General features: G+C 36.8%; 1 protein-coding gene across 2 annotated transcripts; it reads left to right on the top strand.

Annotated features, from left to right (window-relative positions):
• The first annotated feature begins 1,249 nt into the window (after positions 1 to 1,249).
• Positions 1,250 to 13,234, top strand: LOC127655975 (circadian-associated transcriptional repressor-like). Of its 2 annotated transcripts, none has more exons than XM_052144083.1 (6): positions 1,250 to 1,359; positions 2,979 to 3,370; positions 6,483 to 6,558; positions 6,974 to 7,052; positions 8,709 to 8,895; positions 9,224 to 13,234. In XM_052144083.1, the coding sequence occupies exons 2-6, from the start codon at positions 2,984 to 2,986 to the stop codon at positions 9,755 to 9,757; spliced, it is 1,263 nt and encodes a 420-aa protein (XP_052000043.1). In that variant the 5' UTR covers positions 1,250 to 1,359; positions 2,979 to 2,983; the 3' UTR covers positions 9,758 to 13,234. The 2 variants fall into 2 exon arrangements, with proteins under 2 accessions (XP_052000043.1, XP_052000044.1); XM_052144084.1 differs by having other exon boundaries at positions 1,303 to 1,359; positions 2,982 to 3,370.
• Positions 13,235 to 17,230: the final 3,996 nt, after the last annotated feature.

Below are 17,230 nucleotides of genomic sequence, written 5' to 3'. Positions count from 1 at the left end.
CCAAAACCATGCAAAAGAGCAGCATTGTTTCTTCCTGTGGCTGTCAAATTCAACAGTGGCATAATCCTCAACTGACAAACATGAATCATAGCCTCAATGATCGCCTCAAATACAACACTATGACAACAAGCGAAATGATTGATAGGTGAAAAACATAAATGTCCGTGGTCAGTAGACACACCTCACCTTACACAGAAACCAGTGAGATATCTTGGGACATTTATATGCATAACTTTTTCATACATTGCAATCATAAACAACGACTTATATGTGCAAAGTGCAAGTTGTTCAGGCGAGAATAAAGCAGACAGGTCCACGTGTGTCAGGTTAATGTTCTTGACATACAGTAGGGTCTGTGGATCAGCTGTCAACAGACTGTACAACATATCAAAAGTACGCTTACAACGTGATAGTGAGAATGAGATGTCATCACTTGTATGAATGTCTTGCGTAATGATCTTGTTCCCTCTCCCATAATATGTGTGAACGAGACACACACACACACGAACTGATTTTGTTTTGTTTTTTTTCGACCGGCGTGTGTTTACTCTTCTGCGCCGACACAAGTGGGCGGAGCTACAATACACTGGCCGGCGAATCGCAAAGAAGCAGAGCAATTACTGGTTAGGCCGTCAGCGAATGGGATTGTAACTTGCTGACGGCAGTGGCCAATGAGAAGCTGTGCGTGGATGGCACTCAGTTGGGCACGTGCAGAGATTCTTTCATATATTGACACACCTACCTCCGCGGCTCTACCGCAGGACATGGGACTTTAAAATACCAAGAGAGAACGTAACGTTTACGTGGATCACGTGAGTCTTCTTAGCCAATCATATAATGGCCTTGACGTCAATGAACCGCATTTCAGCATGTAACGACAATAAATCACCGTTTGCGGATATCATACTAATGAACACAGAGCCGTAAACTCACACATATCTGTCGTAAATCTGCCCGTGACTTCTCTTATAAAATTCAATTTTAGCATCGTAATCTCTGCGCGTAGTTCTCTCCAAAATAATGGTTTCTTTTATAACATGTTGAAGATAAGTGAACATGTGGCTAATTCGTTATATGCTGAGTTTCTTCGGCGCACTAAAGTATCTCATCCATTGACATCCATTCAAAAAGAAAGGCCGCTTGTCTGCTCGCCAGTGTATCGCCGCGTTTGTTTCGCCAACCTTGAAGGCGCGAGCCTGGGGGAGGGGCTCTGGCACGTGTGTCCAGGCACATGTTGACGCTGGTGAAAGGGAGGAGAGAGAAAGAGTGAACCCTTAGAAGAGAGATCATCTGTGTGATAGATTGACTTAGTCGGGACCGTCGGGAAGGTTTCGCGTTGCTTTAACAGGCGCCCTGAAGGTAAGATTTATAATATATATATATATATATATATATATGCGTGTGTGTTTGTATTCTATTACACAGCGCATAATTATGTTTATGTTTTAACAGTGCTCATATTAAATTTTAATGATGATATTTGATCAAGCCTGCATGCAGCATGTATCTGTCTGTCATTGTCCTGTTTTCAACTCATTTGTATGTGAGTGTAACTTATGTCACATTCAAGATTTTTTTTGCGGTTTTAAGTGCAGTTTCACTATTGCGATCTGGGAATTGTGTATGTGTGTAAGATATATACATCTAGACAATTGAGAATATAGTTATTGAGATTTTAACAATTAAAATGATTGAGATTTATGAAGAAGTGCAGCATAATGCAGGTCAATTTGGGAAGATCTACTGATGGTGTAATTCCTGTAGTGAGATACTTATTATTGGTTCTTCACACACACACACACACACACACACACACACACACACACACACACACACACACTGGACGGTGAGCACTAGTAGCATGAGCCTTACTTGACCCTTGCTCTGTCATTGTAATTTCTCCTGAAGAGAACAAGAGACAGTAGAAGACAGAAAGACTAGATGGGTGGACAGAAAAACTCAGTAAAGAAAGACACGAGGAGAGAGAGAGTGTGAGAGAGGCTTTATTTGAACTACAGGGTTGCAAGAAACTGAGGTGCACTTGAGAAAAAGAGCGAGAGAAAAGTAAAAATGTGTGGGGGAGGGGTAAGAGACACGCGCAAGACAGTGTGTGTATACTGTTTGTGCCTCTGGGTGGGGGGGGAGAGGAGTGAAAAGGAAGAAGTAGAGAGACCCTTGCTGCCTTCTAGACCACTAGTGCCAAAGCATCCCCTATTTTCCTGCTCTAGACAACACGCACGTATACACTCACACAGAAGTGCACGTTCCTCGTTTCTCTCTGATTTGTTTGGCTCTAGATGTGCTCTTATATTGTCTGTGTTCACATGTTTGCTCTGTGATGGCTATGACAAAGCTGTGTAGATGATACAAATTAAACATTTTGGTTTTTTTTGTTATCTTTTATTTCAGAATGTACAGAAGGTTTCAAAAGTATGAGAACACCAGTGAAAATACTTCTATTTAGAATGTTTCTAATATAAAACAAATGTTTTCGTTTCAAATTATAATATTAGCTGTACAATTTGAATTAAATGTTAAGCAAGCACTGGAACAACAGGAAAACCTGATTATCCATTTTATCCTTACATAATTTTTTTTTAATCTTTCAAGAATAATCTTAAAAACATCTTATATTCTTGTTTTTTTATTTTTTATTTTATTGAAGCAGGAAAATCTGCATTTTTGTACAAAGAAGTTTATATGGTCAAAGTCAAAAATGACGTACCTGTATAGAGGTGTAGAAATAGTGCAGAATGTAAAACTTTGCGTATTTTCTGTGTTATTATTATTTTATTTAAAATTGTAAAACTTTGAATCACATATTTTCAATCGGTAGAGTAAAACTTTTTTAACCTTGATATGTCTTTTTATCATTCTGTTTGACATTTTCACTTTTTGTCACAATTATCACATTGCCATTTTAATACTCCAGTTTCGTTGATCATCCTTATTTGTCGTTGCATCTGTTATTTTTCCAGCAGTCATGCAGTCCACAGGAAGTACTTCCTCTCAGCCCTCACAGGATTCGCTGAGCTCCAGAGACAGTTTCCTGTTCAGTGACGAAGATCCGGATGTCTTCCTCTTGGAAGACAGAGACATGACACGTGTATCCCGCTCAGCTCAGTCCAATTGCTCTAGAGGCAGTCTTTACAGTGTGGACGGAGAGCTGGAGCGTCCTGGATCTCAGTGGGCGTGTGATGGCTTCAGTGAATCCCGTTACTCAGAGAGATCGGAGGACAACACTCAAGATAGGTCATCGTTCCTGTCCCTCTCCACTTTGTCTTCGTCTGGATTGGTTTGGAGCTGTTCTGAGAGCAAGCGAGGTAAAGATGGAGGAGGATCTGAAGGAGACCTGCTGTTTGCTCGTAAGGTGAGAAATTCACCATCAATACAACTGACCTTTCAGTAAGCGCTCACCTTAGCAACTGTTTCCGTCCTCCATATAATCAGACATGCTTTGCTCTTTTCTAATGCAAGTCTATGAAAGGCCTTTGCATTTTAAGCAGTAACTTTACAGAAATTATTCAAATATACATAAATTATTAAATCATAGTTTTCAAGTGCCAGGCAGTGGTGGAAAGAGTACTGATTTTTATTTTACTCAAGTAAAAGTGCTGCTATTGAAGAAATATTTGGGATGCACCGATCCGATACCTGAATCGGTATCGGCTTCGATACTGAAGCTTTTAAATGGATCAAGTATCAGTCCGACGAGCCTGATCCAAATCCGATACTGTGTGTTAGTGATGTTTGTTATGGTCAAGCTCCAAAAATGACATAAAATAACCATTAAAACACAATTAAAGTTGTTCATATGACTCGTGCATTTTAATCAAAGCCACTCGAAGATGTGCGATAGCTCTGTGAATCACAAAAGGCTGTTTTATAAGTAAATGTATAAAATGTACACGCAGCTCCAGCGCATCAGTGAATGGTGCTGCTCTGTTTACACGCGCGCGCGCCTATTTTTATTCTTCACAGCGGTGTGCAATATTTGAGCGCTACTCACGAACAACATCTCAGATGTAGATGCTCAATAGTTCAGTTCACTTATAATATGCATTTATAATGACACTAGACTTTTTTTTTTGTTTTTTTTTTACCAGAATTTGAATAAGCGAATTAAACTACTGTGAACTTTCCTACAAACAGACACACTTACAGGACTTCCTGGAGACTTCAGAATGTCAAAATAAAAGCATGAGGGTTTAAAAGTTAAAGGTGCACGATTGATATGTATTACTATTATAATATATTATTATCATTTTGTTTTACAAATTAAAATACAATTTAAGTTGAATGTTCCAAAAAATAACTGTGTGAATGAAAGTGAGCTGATTTCTTACAGCTAAAATGAACAAAAGTCCAAAGCAAAAAACAACACTGGGATCGGGATTGGTATCGGCCGTTACTGAGATTTCCGATATCGGATCGGAAGAGAAAAAGTGGTATCGGTGCATCCCTAGAAATAATTCACTTGAGTATAAATAGAAGTATTGAGAAATATTATGACTCAAGTAAGAGTAAATAAGTAGTTTGCTGAAAAACTACTCAAGTAATTACTTTACAAGTTACTTTATGAAAATTATATATACAGTATATACACTTCCACTTTTAGAACACTAAGACATTTTTGTTCTTGAAAGAAACAGATGCTTCTTTTCACCAAGGATGCCTTAAAATCATTAAAAATTCTGCCAAAATCTTTAATTTCAAATTATTATTACGGTTTGAAATAATTGTTTTAAGTGATATTTATAAAAAATTTTCTTCACCCATGATGGCAAACATATACTGTGTCACCTATTCCTTACAAAAGCATTCTAAAGTACTCATTTGGTACTCAAATAATTTCCTTATTATTAGAACAATTGAAAATGGTTGCGCTACCATGTGAAAATCACAATACATTGGGTTCTTTCCCCATTTGCTGAGGTATTGAGTTCTTACAAGTTGCTTTACACTTGCAAGTCAAATTTTGTTTTTAAAAATAGGCAAAAGAAACACATTTCTCCTGAAATTCTATTTACTAAAAGTCTTTTGTTTTAGAGAGATGAAGGCTATTACATGCATTACTGTTTTGAAAAAAGAATCTCTAACCTGATAGAGAGGGAAGCGGACAGCCTTGATGCACAACAAAAAGACAGATTGCCGTAAATCACAGTCTCTAGTTTGAGAAACAGAATCCTCACAAGTCCTGAACTAGCAGCTTCCAAATGCTTACTTTCTTCTGCAGAACACAATCAAATATTTTTAGAAGAATATTTCAGCTCTGTAGGTCCTTACAATGCAAGTGAATGGTGACCAGAAATGCGAAGGTCCAAAAATTACATAAAGGCAACATAAAAGTAATCCATACGACTTGATATGATATGATATGATATGTGGTGAGAAATGGATCAATATAAGTCATTTTTTTTTTAAATCTCCTCTTTCACATCTGAAAGTCACATGTGGTACCAGTTTAGTTTCACTTTCACATCTGAAAGTGAAAGTGACAGTGAAGATTTATAGCAAATAATTGACTTAAATATTAATCTGTTTGTCACCCACAAATATAATATTGCTTCTGAAGATATGGATTTAACCAATGGAGTTGTATGGATTACTTTTATGCTGATTTATGTGCTTTTTGGACCTTCCGATTTCTGCTCACAATTCACTTGAATTGTGAGGACCTTCAGAGCTGAAATATTCTTCTAAAAATCTTAATTTGTGTTCTGCGGAAGAAAGAAAGTCATACACATCTGGGATGGCATGAGGGTGAGTAAATGATGAGAGAATTTTACATTTTGGGTGTACTATCACTTTAAGTACACAGTTTATATTAATTGTCTTTAACTACTTTAATTAAGCATTTGATACAATGTACTTATTATGTGCATACGTGTTGATGCATTGAACTAACATTTAAAGCACCTGAATTGAATTACATCTGTAGTTACACTGTTAACCTTAAACCTAACCTTACCCCAACCCTTACCCTGAAACCTAACTCTAAACCCTGACACCAACACTACCCCTACTCCTAAACCTACCCATATATCAAACTCAGTAGCAGCAAATGTGATGTTTGCAGAACAACATGTAGTGGCACAATAAATGCATTGTATTTTATGTATTTTATTGTTAGTTCATAGTAGTTGAAGATGCCTAATATAAACAATTTATTTCAAGAAATATGGCAGGAATACGTAATAAGCCCACATAAGAATAATAGAGCTCAACAGTCTGGTTCCAGATGTAAAAATCCCATTTATTTTTTCCATAAGGGAATTGATTATTAATGATAAATTACAAACCTTCAAAAGGCAGACCTACCGTGAGCTCCATGATTGTTTATCCCTTAATGCTTCTGCTGAAGCTATAAATCTGCATTATTTCAACTTAAAAAAAAGTTTAATATTACACTACCCGTGATCCTGAGGGAGGAAAGACATAATATTTGAATATCACATTGACATTGGCTTTCTATCTCTCAGTGTACAGAGCTCCAGGGATTTGTCAGGCCTCTGCTGGAGCTTCTAAATGGACTGAAGAAAGGACGATTTGACAAAGGTGAGACAAAAGCAAATTGTGAGTGTGTGTCCAACCTGAAGCATCACTGTTTTATGTTAAGTTACACAACAACTTTAATGTGCCTGTAATAAGCTGCACAGTCTGAAGCAACCTCTTTATATGTGAGGTTATTTATTTCCCCACTTTTCTCTGTCCCATTGAAGAGTTTGGTTGTTTGACTCTCTTTCATTCTTGTAAATCTGTATTTATTTCTTCTGCAGCTCTGACAAGGTGCAGCCCAAGGCCTTGTTTGTTTATGCAAAGTAAATTTACTATCGGTTTTCTTTTGATTACATACACCAGACTGTGCAGGAAGTGATTTAATCTAAGCTCAGACCTGACTCTATCTGATGAATACAGCATGTCTCTTCAAGTACTGAGATTGTATCAGTAATTTGCTGCTGTTGATTGACAGGTCTGAGCAGTTTTCAGCAAAGTGTTGCAATGGACAGAATTCAGAGGATTGTGGGAGTCCTGCAGAAACCACATATTGGGTAAGAGGAAATGAATGTCAGTAAGAACTGATCTATATAATAATATCATCGTAATGTCATCTTTTTGTTCGCAAAGTACAGTCAGTATTTGTTAAATGGGTGAATCCTGTCAAGAACATTTGCAGGTCACATTTCACTCAAATCAACAATAATAAAATATGAAATTGTATTTTGCATTAGGAAAATGCAGCCATTGCATTACAATATTATTTTATGAAAATAAAACGCATTTACCCGACAATTCTCATTACCGTATTGCAAAAAGTATCATTCGAATTACATTAATGCACATTACTGTTAAAAAACAATGATACTATTAAAATTGAAAAACTAGTTCTAAATCATGGTTGTATTTATTGTACTGCTTTTAACTTGTGCTTCTTTAAATAAACGCAGTGTTTTTTTGTTGCAATAAAGTAAAATATGAATGTATTAATTAATGATAATCATCATTCAGAAAAAGGGAATTACAGTAAAAAAAAAAAAAAAGGACACATTTCAGTGGGAAATGTTCTTAATTGTCATGGACATAATATCACAAGTAATTTAAAAAAAGGTCTGTCTTAAAGCAATATATATATTATTTTTTATATATATAATTTTGGGGAGAAGTGTGATCTAAATATGTTTCATGAGATTATTTGAAGTTGATTTGTGTTGTGTACTTTCAGTTGTTAACTATGACAAAACGGTTGCACTTTATTTTAGTGTCCTTGTTACAGTGTAATTACACATGTAATTACTTATTATTACAAATTATCAACATGTACTTATAGGTTTAGGGTAAGGGTTTGGTTTAGGGTTAGTTGCTTTTAATTATTCATTATTGACTGTTATTACTATAGTCGATACGTGTAATATGTGTAACAAGGACACTGTAAAATAAAGCGTTACAGACAAAACTCCTTCATAATGGATTAATTATTACTTAAAAAGAAAACCGTACTTAAGCAACAGTATTTTCAACAACCATTTCATTTGTATTTTGAATTCCTGGGATATTTTTGTCCATTTCACGCCTTCTGCTGCATTACCAATCGCTCATATCTCTTTCATGATCCCATTGCATACCTCCTAATTCCACATTGTTATAAGAGACAGAATTATCCTCTCACCTCACACACGGACCAATCAGACAAGAGAGAGGGCAAAAATCAGAACACAAGTTCATCCGCTGGTCTAAGCAGAGCCTGATATGGGTGCATGTTGCTCCCATTTTGGATTTTCTAACCTAAATAATAGAAATAGCTTTTGAAATCTGCATTTATTACTTTAATAAAGTCGTGCAGAAAAGGGTTGTACAAGTTATTATTACATTCCTTTCATTCTTGGAGTTTTATGTGTCTTAAGATTAATTTTGTTTTGAATTAAAAGGATTAGAATTAAAAGGAAAAGAAATAATGGACACTGAATTGATAATCAAATGAGCTTTTGTGGTTTTTAGAAATTGTTCAGGATAAACAAAGATGTAAGCCAGAGATATAGTGAGTGACCTGTAACAGTATTTGGACACTTACATTTGAACCTTTTTCAGATATACAGTATATGTTAACATGAAATATAAAAGATATATTTTGTACACATGTTTGTGTGTTCAGCCTGCTTATACATAATCTGTTATTCTGCTTATTTTTTCTTTTCCCTTGTTTTCTGCAGGGAGAAGTACCTGCCCACTTTGCTGCAGATAGAGGTGATGTTGAAGCTTTGGTTCCCCCAAGTGATTCCTCAAGCTTCTGTGACACCTAACCCTGCCGACCTTTCACCTCAGAACATTTCCAGACATGGCAGCAGCAAGATCACTCCCCCCCACAAGCACAAAGACCAACTACACATTCCAGTCAAGGTTAGTATAGACCAGTGGCATAGGAAGGATCTGAAAAAAGAAGGGTGACACACTATAAACCCTATCAGCCAGACTCATGAAAATTAATTAGGTGAAGCAGCATTTGTCCAGTAGTCCTGATTTGCTGAAAGGCAGGTAAGAGTGTACTAGCCATAACAGGATTACCGCTTTTTCATTCATTTAGTAGGCGGAGGCTTCTTCTCTGTCTTAAAGACCCCATAAAATCAAAATTAGAATTTTGTGGCTTTTAGTCGTGTTAGCTTTGAGGCACATTATTTCTCAAAATATGGATTTAAAAATGGCTCTCATTCTTTCTTTACTTTTGCAGAAGAGAAGGTTGAGCTGGTCGGACACAGGCTCGCCCTCCTCCTCACCTCTCGTGGTGTGTAAGCACTCCAAAATCAAATGCTGTAAGGAGCAACATCAGACGTCATATGTTGATGGAGGGGAGGGTTCTTCAGGGGCCTCTCCCCATTCCTCACACACGAACAAATCAGAAAAGAGAGTAGGTGAAACCTCAGCACACAAGGCCATCCGGTGGTCAGGTTCAAGCCTAACATGGGGGCAATTCGCTCCTATGTTCTCCCCGCCTAAATCCAGTCCCTCTCATAAAGGTGGAGCGGCTAAAGAGAGAGGGAGCGGCTATGTCCCTCTTCCAGTTTCTCCTGTCACCAACAGGATCAGCCCAGCCATGCAGGACAGCTCCGTCTCCTCCACCACACCTTTTTCAGAGCCAAATGGATGCCAATGCCAGCCTGTCACCTTGGGGACTGCAAATCCATTACAGGGGCATACCCAGACCCCAACAATCACAATGAAGCCTTCAAGCCTGGTAGAGAAGCAAAGCCCTTTACAAACCTGATGCAGAAAAACCAAGCACAACCAGCAGAGAATCTCATCTGTGTCAGAGAGAATGTGAAGTAGAGAGAAGGACCGAAGTGTTGAGATGTTTAAAAGTTTTGAGATGTTTAAAAGTTTTGTCTATTACAATGATTGAAACAGTATTTCTAAAGAATCTTGGAGAAGTTTAATCTCAACATGTTAGACTTAAATTTTGATATCAATTGGAAATTGGACTGCAAATGAGAGTACCTAAATTCAAGGTGAAGTGTGTAATATATGTGCCATTGTAAAAGCAATGACTCTCTGCCATTGGTCTGAAAAACCGATAGTCAAACTCATGTCAATGGTTGAGCCAATGTTGCTTTGTCAGGCTGGTCTGGATTTTCAAACAAACACCAACATTTTATTTGCATCAAATTGTGTTTACACTTTTCGGAGGAATTAGACTATTACGTCCACATTAATCCGGATACATTTGATAACATCTTTGTCATTTTCGAAACGCTCTCCATCGTTCAAACGTTTTCCAAAAGTTGCTCGTCCACACTGAAATGGATGAAAACTCTTAAATCCTGTTACTGCGCATGCGAGAAATTGACTTCTATGTACGGTCTGAAACGCAATTGTACTTGTGTTCTGTCAAGGGCCAACAATTGAGAGTAAAAATTTGAAAGTTGTAACATTTATCTTTAACAACGCTATCAAAGTGAATAGCAGGCACAACAACGCCGCTACAACATCTTGATTGTTTTGGGTTGAATAGATCACATGACTGCATCGTTTTCAGATATCTCCATTTCAACCATCCAGACTACATCGCGGAGACAGCGTTATCAAATGTATCCACTTGGGAGAGCGTTTTCGAAAAGCTCTCTGTTTGGAAAGGAGGACAAAACGTAGAGGAAACCATGTGTTTTCAAATTAAACCTTATTAGTGTGGACTTGGCCTGAGTCTACAAATGGATTTTAACACCCAAAAAATGAAACACTTCACCTTTAAGAAAATGTGATATCAGTTGTGAATTTGGAGTGTTTGCAAGAGTGTGTTTAATCTGGGGGAGAATAGTGATTGACTTTGCTTCGAATCCCAAAATAAGGTCAAATTAAGACCAGAAGGCAATAATTTTAATGAAAGGTCAACACAAGGTCAAACTGGTGGCAGGATCAATCATTTGAATACTTTATATCGTTGAAGAGATATCATAAAAAAAGGGTCTGTTTTTGCCATAACTGTGTTGTCTCTAAAATTGCTACTGAGAATGTTGGTTGTCATTAAAACTTGACAAAGCTGCCAGTTTGACAGTGGAATAATAAACACAGTTTTGGCATGAAAGGCGCTTTTTGTAGCTCTAAAGGAAAAAATGTAGCAGCAACATAACTGACTTTCTAATATCTTACTCCTTAAGAATTTATGAGTGGGTCGTAACAGAGGATTTAAAAAAGTTTTTTACTGCATTTTATAAAGGAAATACATTTTTCCCAACCAAGTGGATCTTTTTGTGCTTGCAGTTGTGGGATTTGAAATGTAAATGAAACCACTTTATTTATTTGCTGTAGAATCTGTGAAAACCACTTGAAGTGGAAGTATTACTAATCAATGCTACATAAATTATGTTAGCGTGGCTGAATTGCGTAACTCATTCAGATATGGCCAGTGGCATATTCTGTGATTCTCAGCCTGATACAATGAAAGAAAATGATGTACTAGCTTGGTTGGGAGAGAATGGAAACTGTCTATATCTGAGTCTGCTTCATTGAAGTAATATCCTTTACGTATGTGTACGGTGCTGATGGTCTATGTACTAAAGAGACTGCATAGTGAAAGCTGGGTAGATGGAAAAACCTTGCTTTCATATATGAAAAAACAAAAACATGTCATTATTTACTCACCTTTATGTCATTCCAATTCTGTATGACATTCTTCCATGGAACACAAAAAGTGCATTTAAAAAAATTCTTTACAGGGTTTATTTGCCATAATTTCAGTGAATAGTGACTCTGGTCTGTCAAGCTTTAAAAAACAACAAAAACTCATGCGCTATATTCCATATCTTCTGAAGTTATATATTTTAAATAAAATGTTAGAGACTGACAGCCTCAGTCACCATTCAATGTTATTGTATGGAGAGAAAAAAAGATGCTATGACAATGAATGGTGACGAAGGCTAACGTTTCAAAAAGCTTTCAAACTTTTTTGTATTTTGTCTCTGTGTTATTTCCAGGCCTTAATTGTTCCATGGAAGGAAAATCATACAAGTTTTGGAACAACATAAGGATGAGCAAATGATGGAATTATTTTCATTTTTGGGCGAACTATCCCTTTAAGTGTATGGATGGGGCTGTGATGCTAGACATCCACTTGAATATGGGTCATCAGTCAAAAGAATGAGGGCAGTCATCATGATAAAACAGTTCTAAGATGCCAACCTGAGGAATCTTTATTTATTATTTTGTTGTTTTCAACATTTATTTATGTTTATTTGTATATGTATTTATTCCAAAGGCAGCTGAGTTCATTGGAGCTTGGTGATGGACTTGGAGGTTTTTAATATCTGTATAATGGAATAAGTGGGGGCGAGGTGAAGGAAATTTCAGATTGGGAAACCTGTGCCTTTTCTCCAAAAGGATGTGTGTAAAAATGCGTACTTGTTGATTGTGTATTTGTATCAAATGATACAGAACACAAAAGCTCAAAACGTTTTGTAATGCATACATTTTGTTCATAAGAATACTGCATTTGAATACTCAATTTGTAAACAGTGACCAATAAAAACACAGTGAACCACAGATACTAGTTTAAACAATAATAAATAACAATGCCAATTGGTAGTCATAGCAACATTTGAAGTGATGTATCTTCTAATCATTCTCTTTAGGGAATTGTGATGCACCCAGCAACCTACAAAGTTGATGGTTTGTTAAAAAAAAAAATTTTTTGGATTAATATATTTTCGGGGCTTAAAGAAATATAATGTAAAATATAAATATAAAACTCATGTATCAATTAATTTAAAAAAAAACTCGAAAACTGAATTTTGGTTGATGAGGTACAAATAAATTGCACCAAATTCACATGCTGCTAAAGTGGGGATTAAAACAATAAGTTACATGGCCCTAGCAATAGAAATGCTATAAAATCAGAGCTGAACATTTTGATGTAGTCTTGTGCATCAACTTTATTATATATAATTTACTTTTTTACGTTGCACTTATTTTTGTTTTAAAATGTCATGTTTTATGCTGTATAGACCTGGAGGGTTGATCATAAAGTATGTCTTATATCTTGGTTGTTAAACTGACTTTTTTATCTACCATTATTGTATTCTCACTTTCGCCACTGGAAGAAAAAATCTATCCTCTTTCTACTGTCCTTCTTTCCAGTCATATTGTCTTTTGCCTATATTTCCCATATGCATCCTCTCTTTTTCTCTGCGGTTTTACTGTTCTTCTGCTTTTTTCAACAAAAACACACCTTTTAATAAACAATACATTTATAAGAAGCATTAGACAGTGTTTTGTTTTTAGTGGTGTATGTGTGGTTATGCTATGCTTTTTCTCAATAAGGAATATTGATATGGTCAGTGAGTAAGATTTGGTTATGCTTGTATATATCTGGTAGAATTCTATACTTTGGACAGAGCTCAATACTGAGAAAATTATCTAGTGAGGCAGAGCTCAATACTGAAGCAGCACTCTAGTGAGATGGCGCTCTACTAAGCCATCGCTCTAGTGAGGCAGTTCTCTATACTGAGACATCACTCTAGTGAGGCAGAACTCTATACTAAGCCATCACTCTAGTGAGGCAGAGCTCTATACTGAGGCAGCGTTGTAATGAGGCAGTTCTCTAATGAGGAGTGCTCTAGTAAGGCAGAGCTCTGTACTGAGGCAACGCTCTAGTGAGGCAGAACTCTAGTGAGGCACAGCTCTTTACTGAGACATCACTAGTGAGGCAGGGCTCTATACTGAGACATCACTCTAATGAGGCAGAGCTCTATACTGAGACATCGTTCTAGTGAGGCAGAACTCTAAACTGAGGCTGCGCTGTAGTGAGGCAGAGCTCTATACTGAGACATCACTAGTGGGGCAGAGCTCTATACAGAGGCAGCCTGGTGAGGCAGAGCTCTATACAGAGGCAGCGCTCTGGTGAGGCAGAGCTCTATACTAAGACATCACTCTAGTGAGGCAGAACTCTATATTGAGGCAGTGTTCTAGTGAGGCAGAACTCTATATTGAGGCAGCACACTTGTGAGGCAGTTCTCTATACTGAGGCAGCGCTCTAGTGAGGCAGAACTCTATAATGATGCAGTGCTCTGGTAAGGTACAGTTCTTCTGAAGCAGCACCCTGCTGTGGCAGAGCTCTATACTGATGTTGAACTCTAATGAAGAAGAGCTCTATTTTGAGGCATCACTCTAGTGTGGCAGCATTCTATACTGATGCAGTGCTCTAGGATAGCATTACAATTTAGACAACACTAGTGCGATAGAGCTAGATAGGCAGAGGTCCAAACAGCTTTAAAGTGAGGCAAAGCTTTATAGTAAAGCTGTGCTGTAGTAAGGCTGAGCTCTGGTGATGTAACTCTTTACAAGGCACCCAGCAACCCAGATTTCATTTTTACTTTGCAATGTTGTTTGCTATGTGTTCTCCACATTGTGAAAATGTAGAAATGTAAGACACAAGAAGGCTGTAGCAACATTGTTGTGCAACTTTCAGCAACTGCTAGACCATGTTCCAACCACATTCATTTATACCTTATGCCAAAGCAACACATTAATCTTGATTACCTATTATTTCTTTGTTTTCTTATATTTAAGGGTTTAAATATGTGTATAATCAAACATATAATTTGTTATTTTATTTTGAGGCTTAATGTAATACAATTTTTCAATATTGCTAATATTTCATATCGTTCTTTTAAAGTTACGTTTACAGTGAAATAATAAATTATGGTTTACACGTGGCAATTTTGGACAGTAAAAAATTTAACAGATGGTCACAGATAATCTATTTTATTTATACATATTACAATGGCATTGTAATTTTGTAATTGCACTACCAAAAAGTTACTATTACTAAAAGTATATAAAAAACCTTTACAGTAGTATATATTATGCATAATTAAGTTAATAATTAAAAAACAAACTCACATTCTTAAAACTTAAATACTGAATATATTATCTCTCTCTCCTTATTGGAGGTTCTAGCAGCCTTGAGATGACTGGTCAGCTGAAAAAGAGATTCATATTATTATAGTGTTGGCATAATAATGTTCTTCCCCAACATTTGCACATTCTGTTGAAGTTTGAGACATTTAAATATCTTTTGTTTAAACATAATACAATTTCAAGTAAATAATTATGAACTTTTGATTACATTTTAGGTTTTTAATGGGACAGGGGCACACAGAAGTGACAGAAAATGGTTGGGAGAAGAGTGGGGAGGAACACAACAATTCAAGCTCTGGTCATCCGCACACAGTGGCCCAGTTGAAAGAAACCCTTAAATGAAGAAAATATAATTATAATTGTAAGGCTATAAGGGTTTTCTTGCAACCTACAAGACTGATGATATTTAAGATACAAGATGCTTGTCTGTGTTTGTGGTGTTACAAATCAGAGTTTGATAGCTTTCTAATGATATAGGCTAATCATTTTGCTTCTGCTCAATACCTTTACCTTTTAAGACAATATTTGACATAAGATCTATAAAAACATACATAAAAATGACAAAAAAGTTGCTGAAAATGCATTTTAACCAGTATTTATAACTGCCGTTTTTTTTACTATTTCGTGGATATAGAAATTACAGGTTCACTCAGTAACCTAGTGGCTTGGATGCAGCATAATTTTCATTCAATAGTTTTCAGTTTCAGATGTCATTGTAGAAATGTATTATTCACAGTCAGCCATGATCACTTTAATTAATGAGTGAATGTGTCAAATAACAGGACGGTTACTGAGATTAAGCGAGTAGTATTCGGCTGGTCATGTGATTCTAACAAGGCAGCCCCCATGAGCGGACCCTCTCCATGTGGAATAAAACTGCTTTTATAATGTTACTGATATGACTTCATTTTAATGTGAGTGCTCATGATTTCCTACATATATTGCAAAATCGCAATTCGTGTATTGAGGAAAAAAATTACTGAGTGGAACTCACATATCCTCGATAAATCACAGCAGATCAGCCTCACTAATATAGTGGTAGTCAACGCAACTAAGCACAAAATGTTTTTGTGACTCTGAACAATGGTAAAACAGCAAAGTTGGAACACATTGTTGACAAGCTTTACCACACAACGTAATATTTGCTAGGCAGAGCTCTAGTGAGGCAGCCGTGGCTCAGTAGGGGGTGCAGATTAAGAACATTCAAATTTTTCAGAGACGGTTCTAGAAGGGATTGAGGAAGAGAAACAGGGTTGAGTACTGTAATGGGTAGACTTGACTGTTTTAATCTGTTGTGGATTGTGTGGGATTTAACCCCATCCCAGCTGGTCCCCATGACTCCTTTGAGGCACCTGTGCATGTGTTTGTGTGTGTGTGTGTGTGTGTGTGTGTGTGTGTGTGTGTGTGTGTGTGTGTGTGTGTGTGTGTGTGTGTGCTTGTTTGTTTTCATGTGCTAATGCCTTCATGGTGATTTAGTCTGGGAATTAAGCTGCCAAAGACCATATTTGTGTCATGTTACACTCTGTACTCTTTATTGCATTGTTATTCAACCAATCAATAGACAGATGCTTTTTGTTTGTTTGCTCACTTTTTGTATTGTTTTTTGTTTATCAAAAAGATATATAAATTCATTAACATCTGAAATAAAAATCTGGTTCCCTCAAATGAACTACCAGATCCAGTTTTGGCAAAAAATGTCCCTGTAGCCATGGTAAGTACAGATAAGACAGATTTATTTGGTTTTTTTTTTTCAGATTTTTCCTGTTTTATTAATAATCTCACCTTCACTAGTTTGTCCATCATGTTACAAATGTTAAGGTGCTTCAGTCACACACACTGAGTTTTGATTTGTTAACACAGCAGACACATGTAATCACATTGTTATGGTGTTTACTTGCTCTACACAATGAATGTATTGATGTACTCATACAGACATAAATACACCCAAACATCAATTGCTAATGCCCCAAATATAACATTATTGACTGGACAAGATCACTACATCTCTAGGCAGTGTGCTTCTACTCTACAAGGATTGACACACACACACACCAAATTTACATATACTCTTTCACTGTAAAATATTATGAACACATTTAACACATTATTATGCATGGACACAAAACACAAAAAACTATGCATGTTTCAAATTAGCAATAAAGCATGCCATGCACACACACTGTGAGACACACCCTCATACACATACAACCATCCCCCCTTGTATCCGTGCAGTTTTAGGCAGAGAGCACCCCCCCCCCCCTCCCCCCCGGCCCACCAACCCCGTCCTACTCCCAACCTCCCTCCATATGCCTCTATTCTTCCCTATTTG

The sequence above is a fragment of the Xyrauchen texanus genome, chromosome 15, assembly GCF_025860055.1.
Source record: "Xyrauchen texanus isolate HMW12.3.18 chromosome 15, RBS_HiC_50CHRs, whole genome shotgun sequence".
Classification (NCBI taxonomy): domain Eukaryota; kingdom Metazoa; phylum Chordata; class Actinopteri; order Cypriniformes; family Catostomidae; genus Xyrauchen; species Xyrauchen texanus.
The sequence above is the reverse complement of the archived record's forward strand: the minus strand, read 5'-3'. Positions and strand labels throughout refer to the sequence as shown.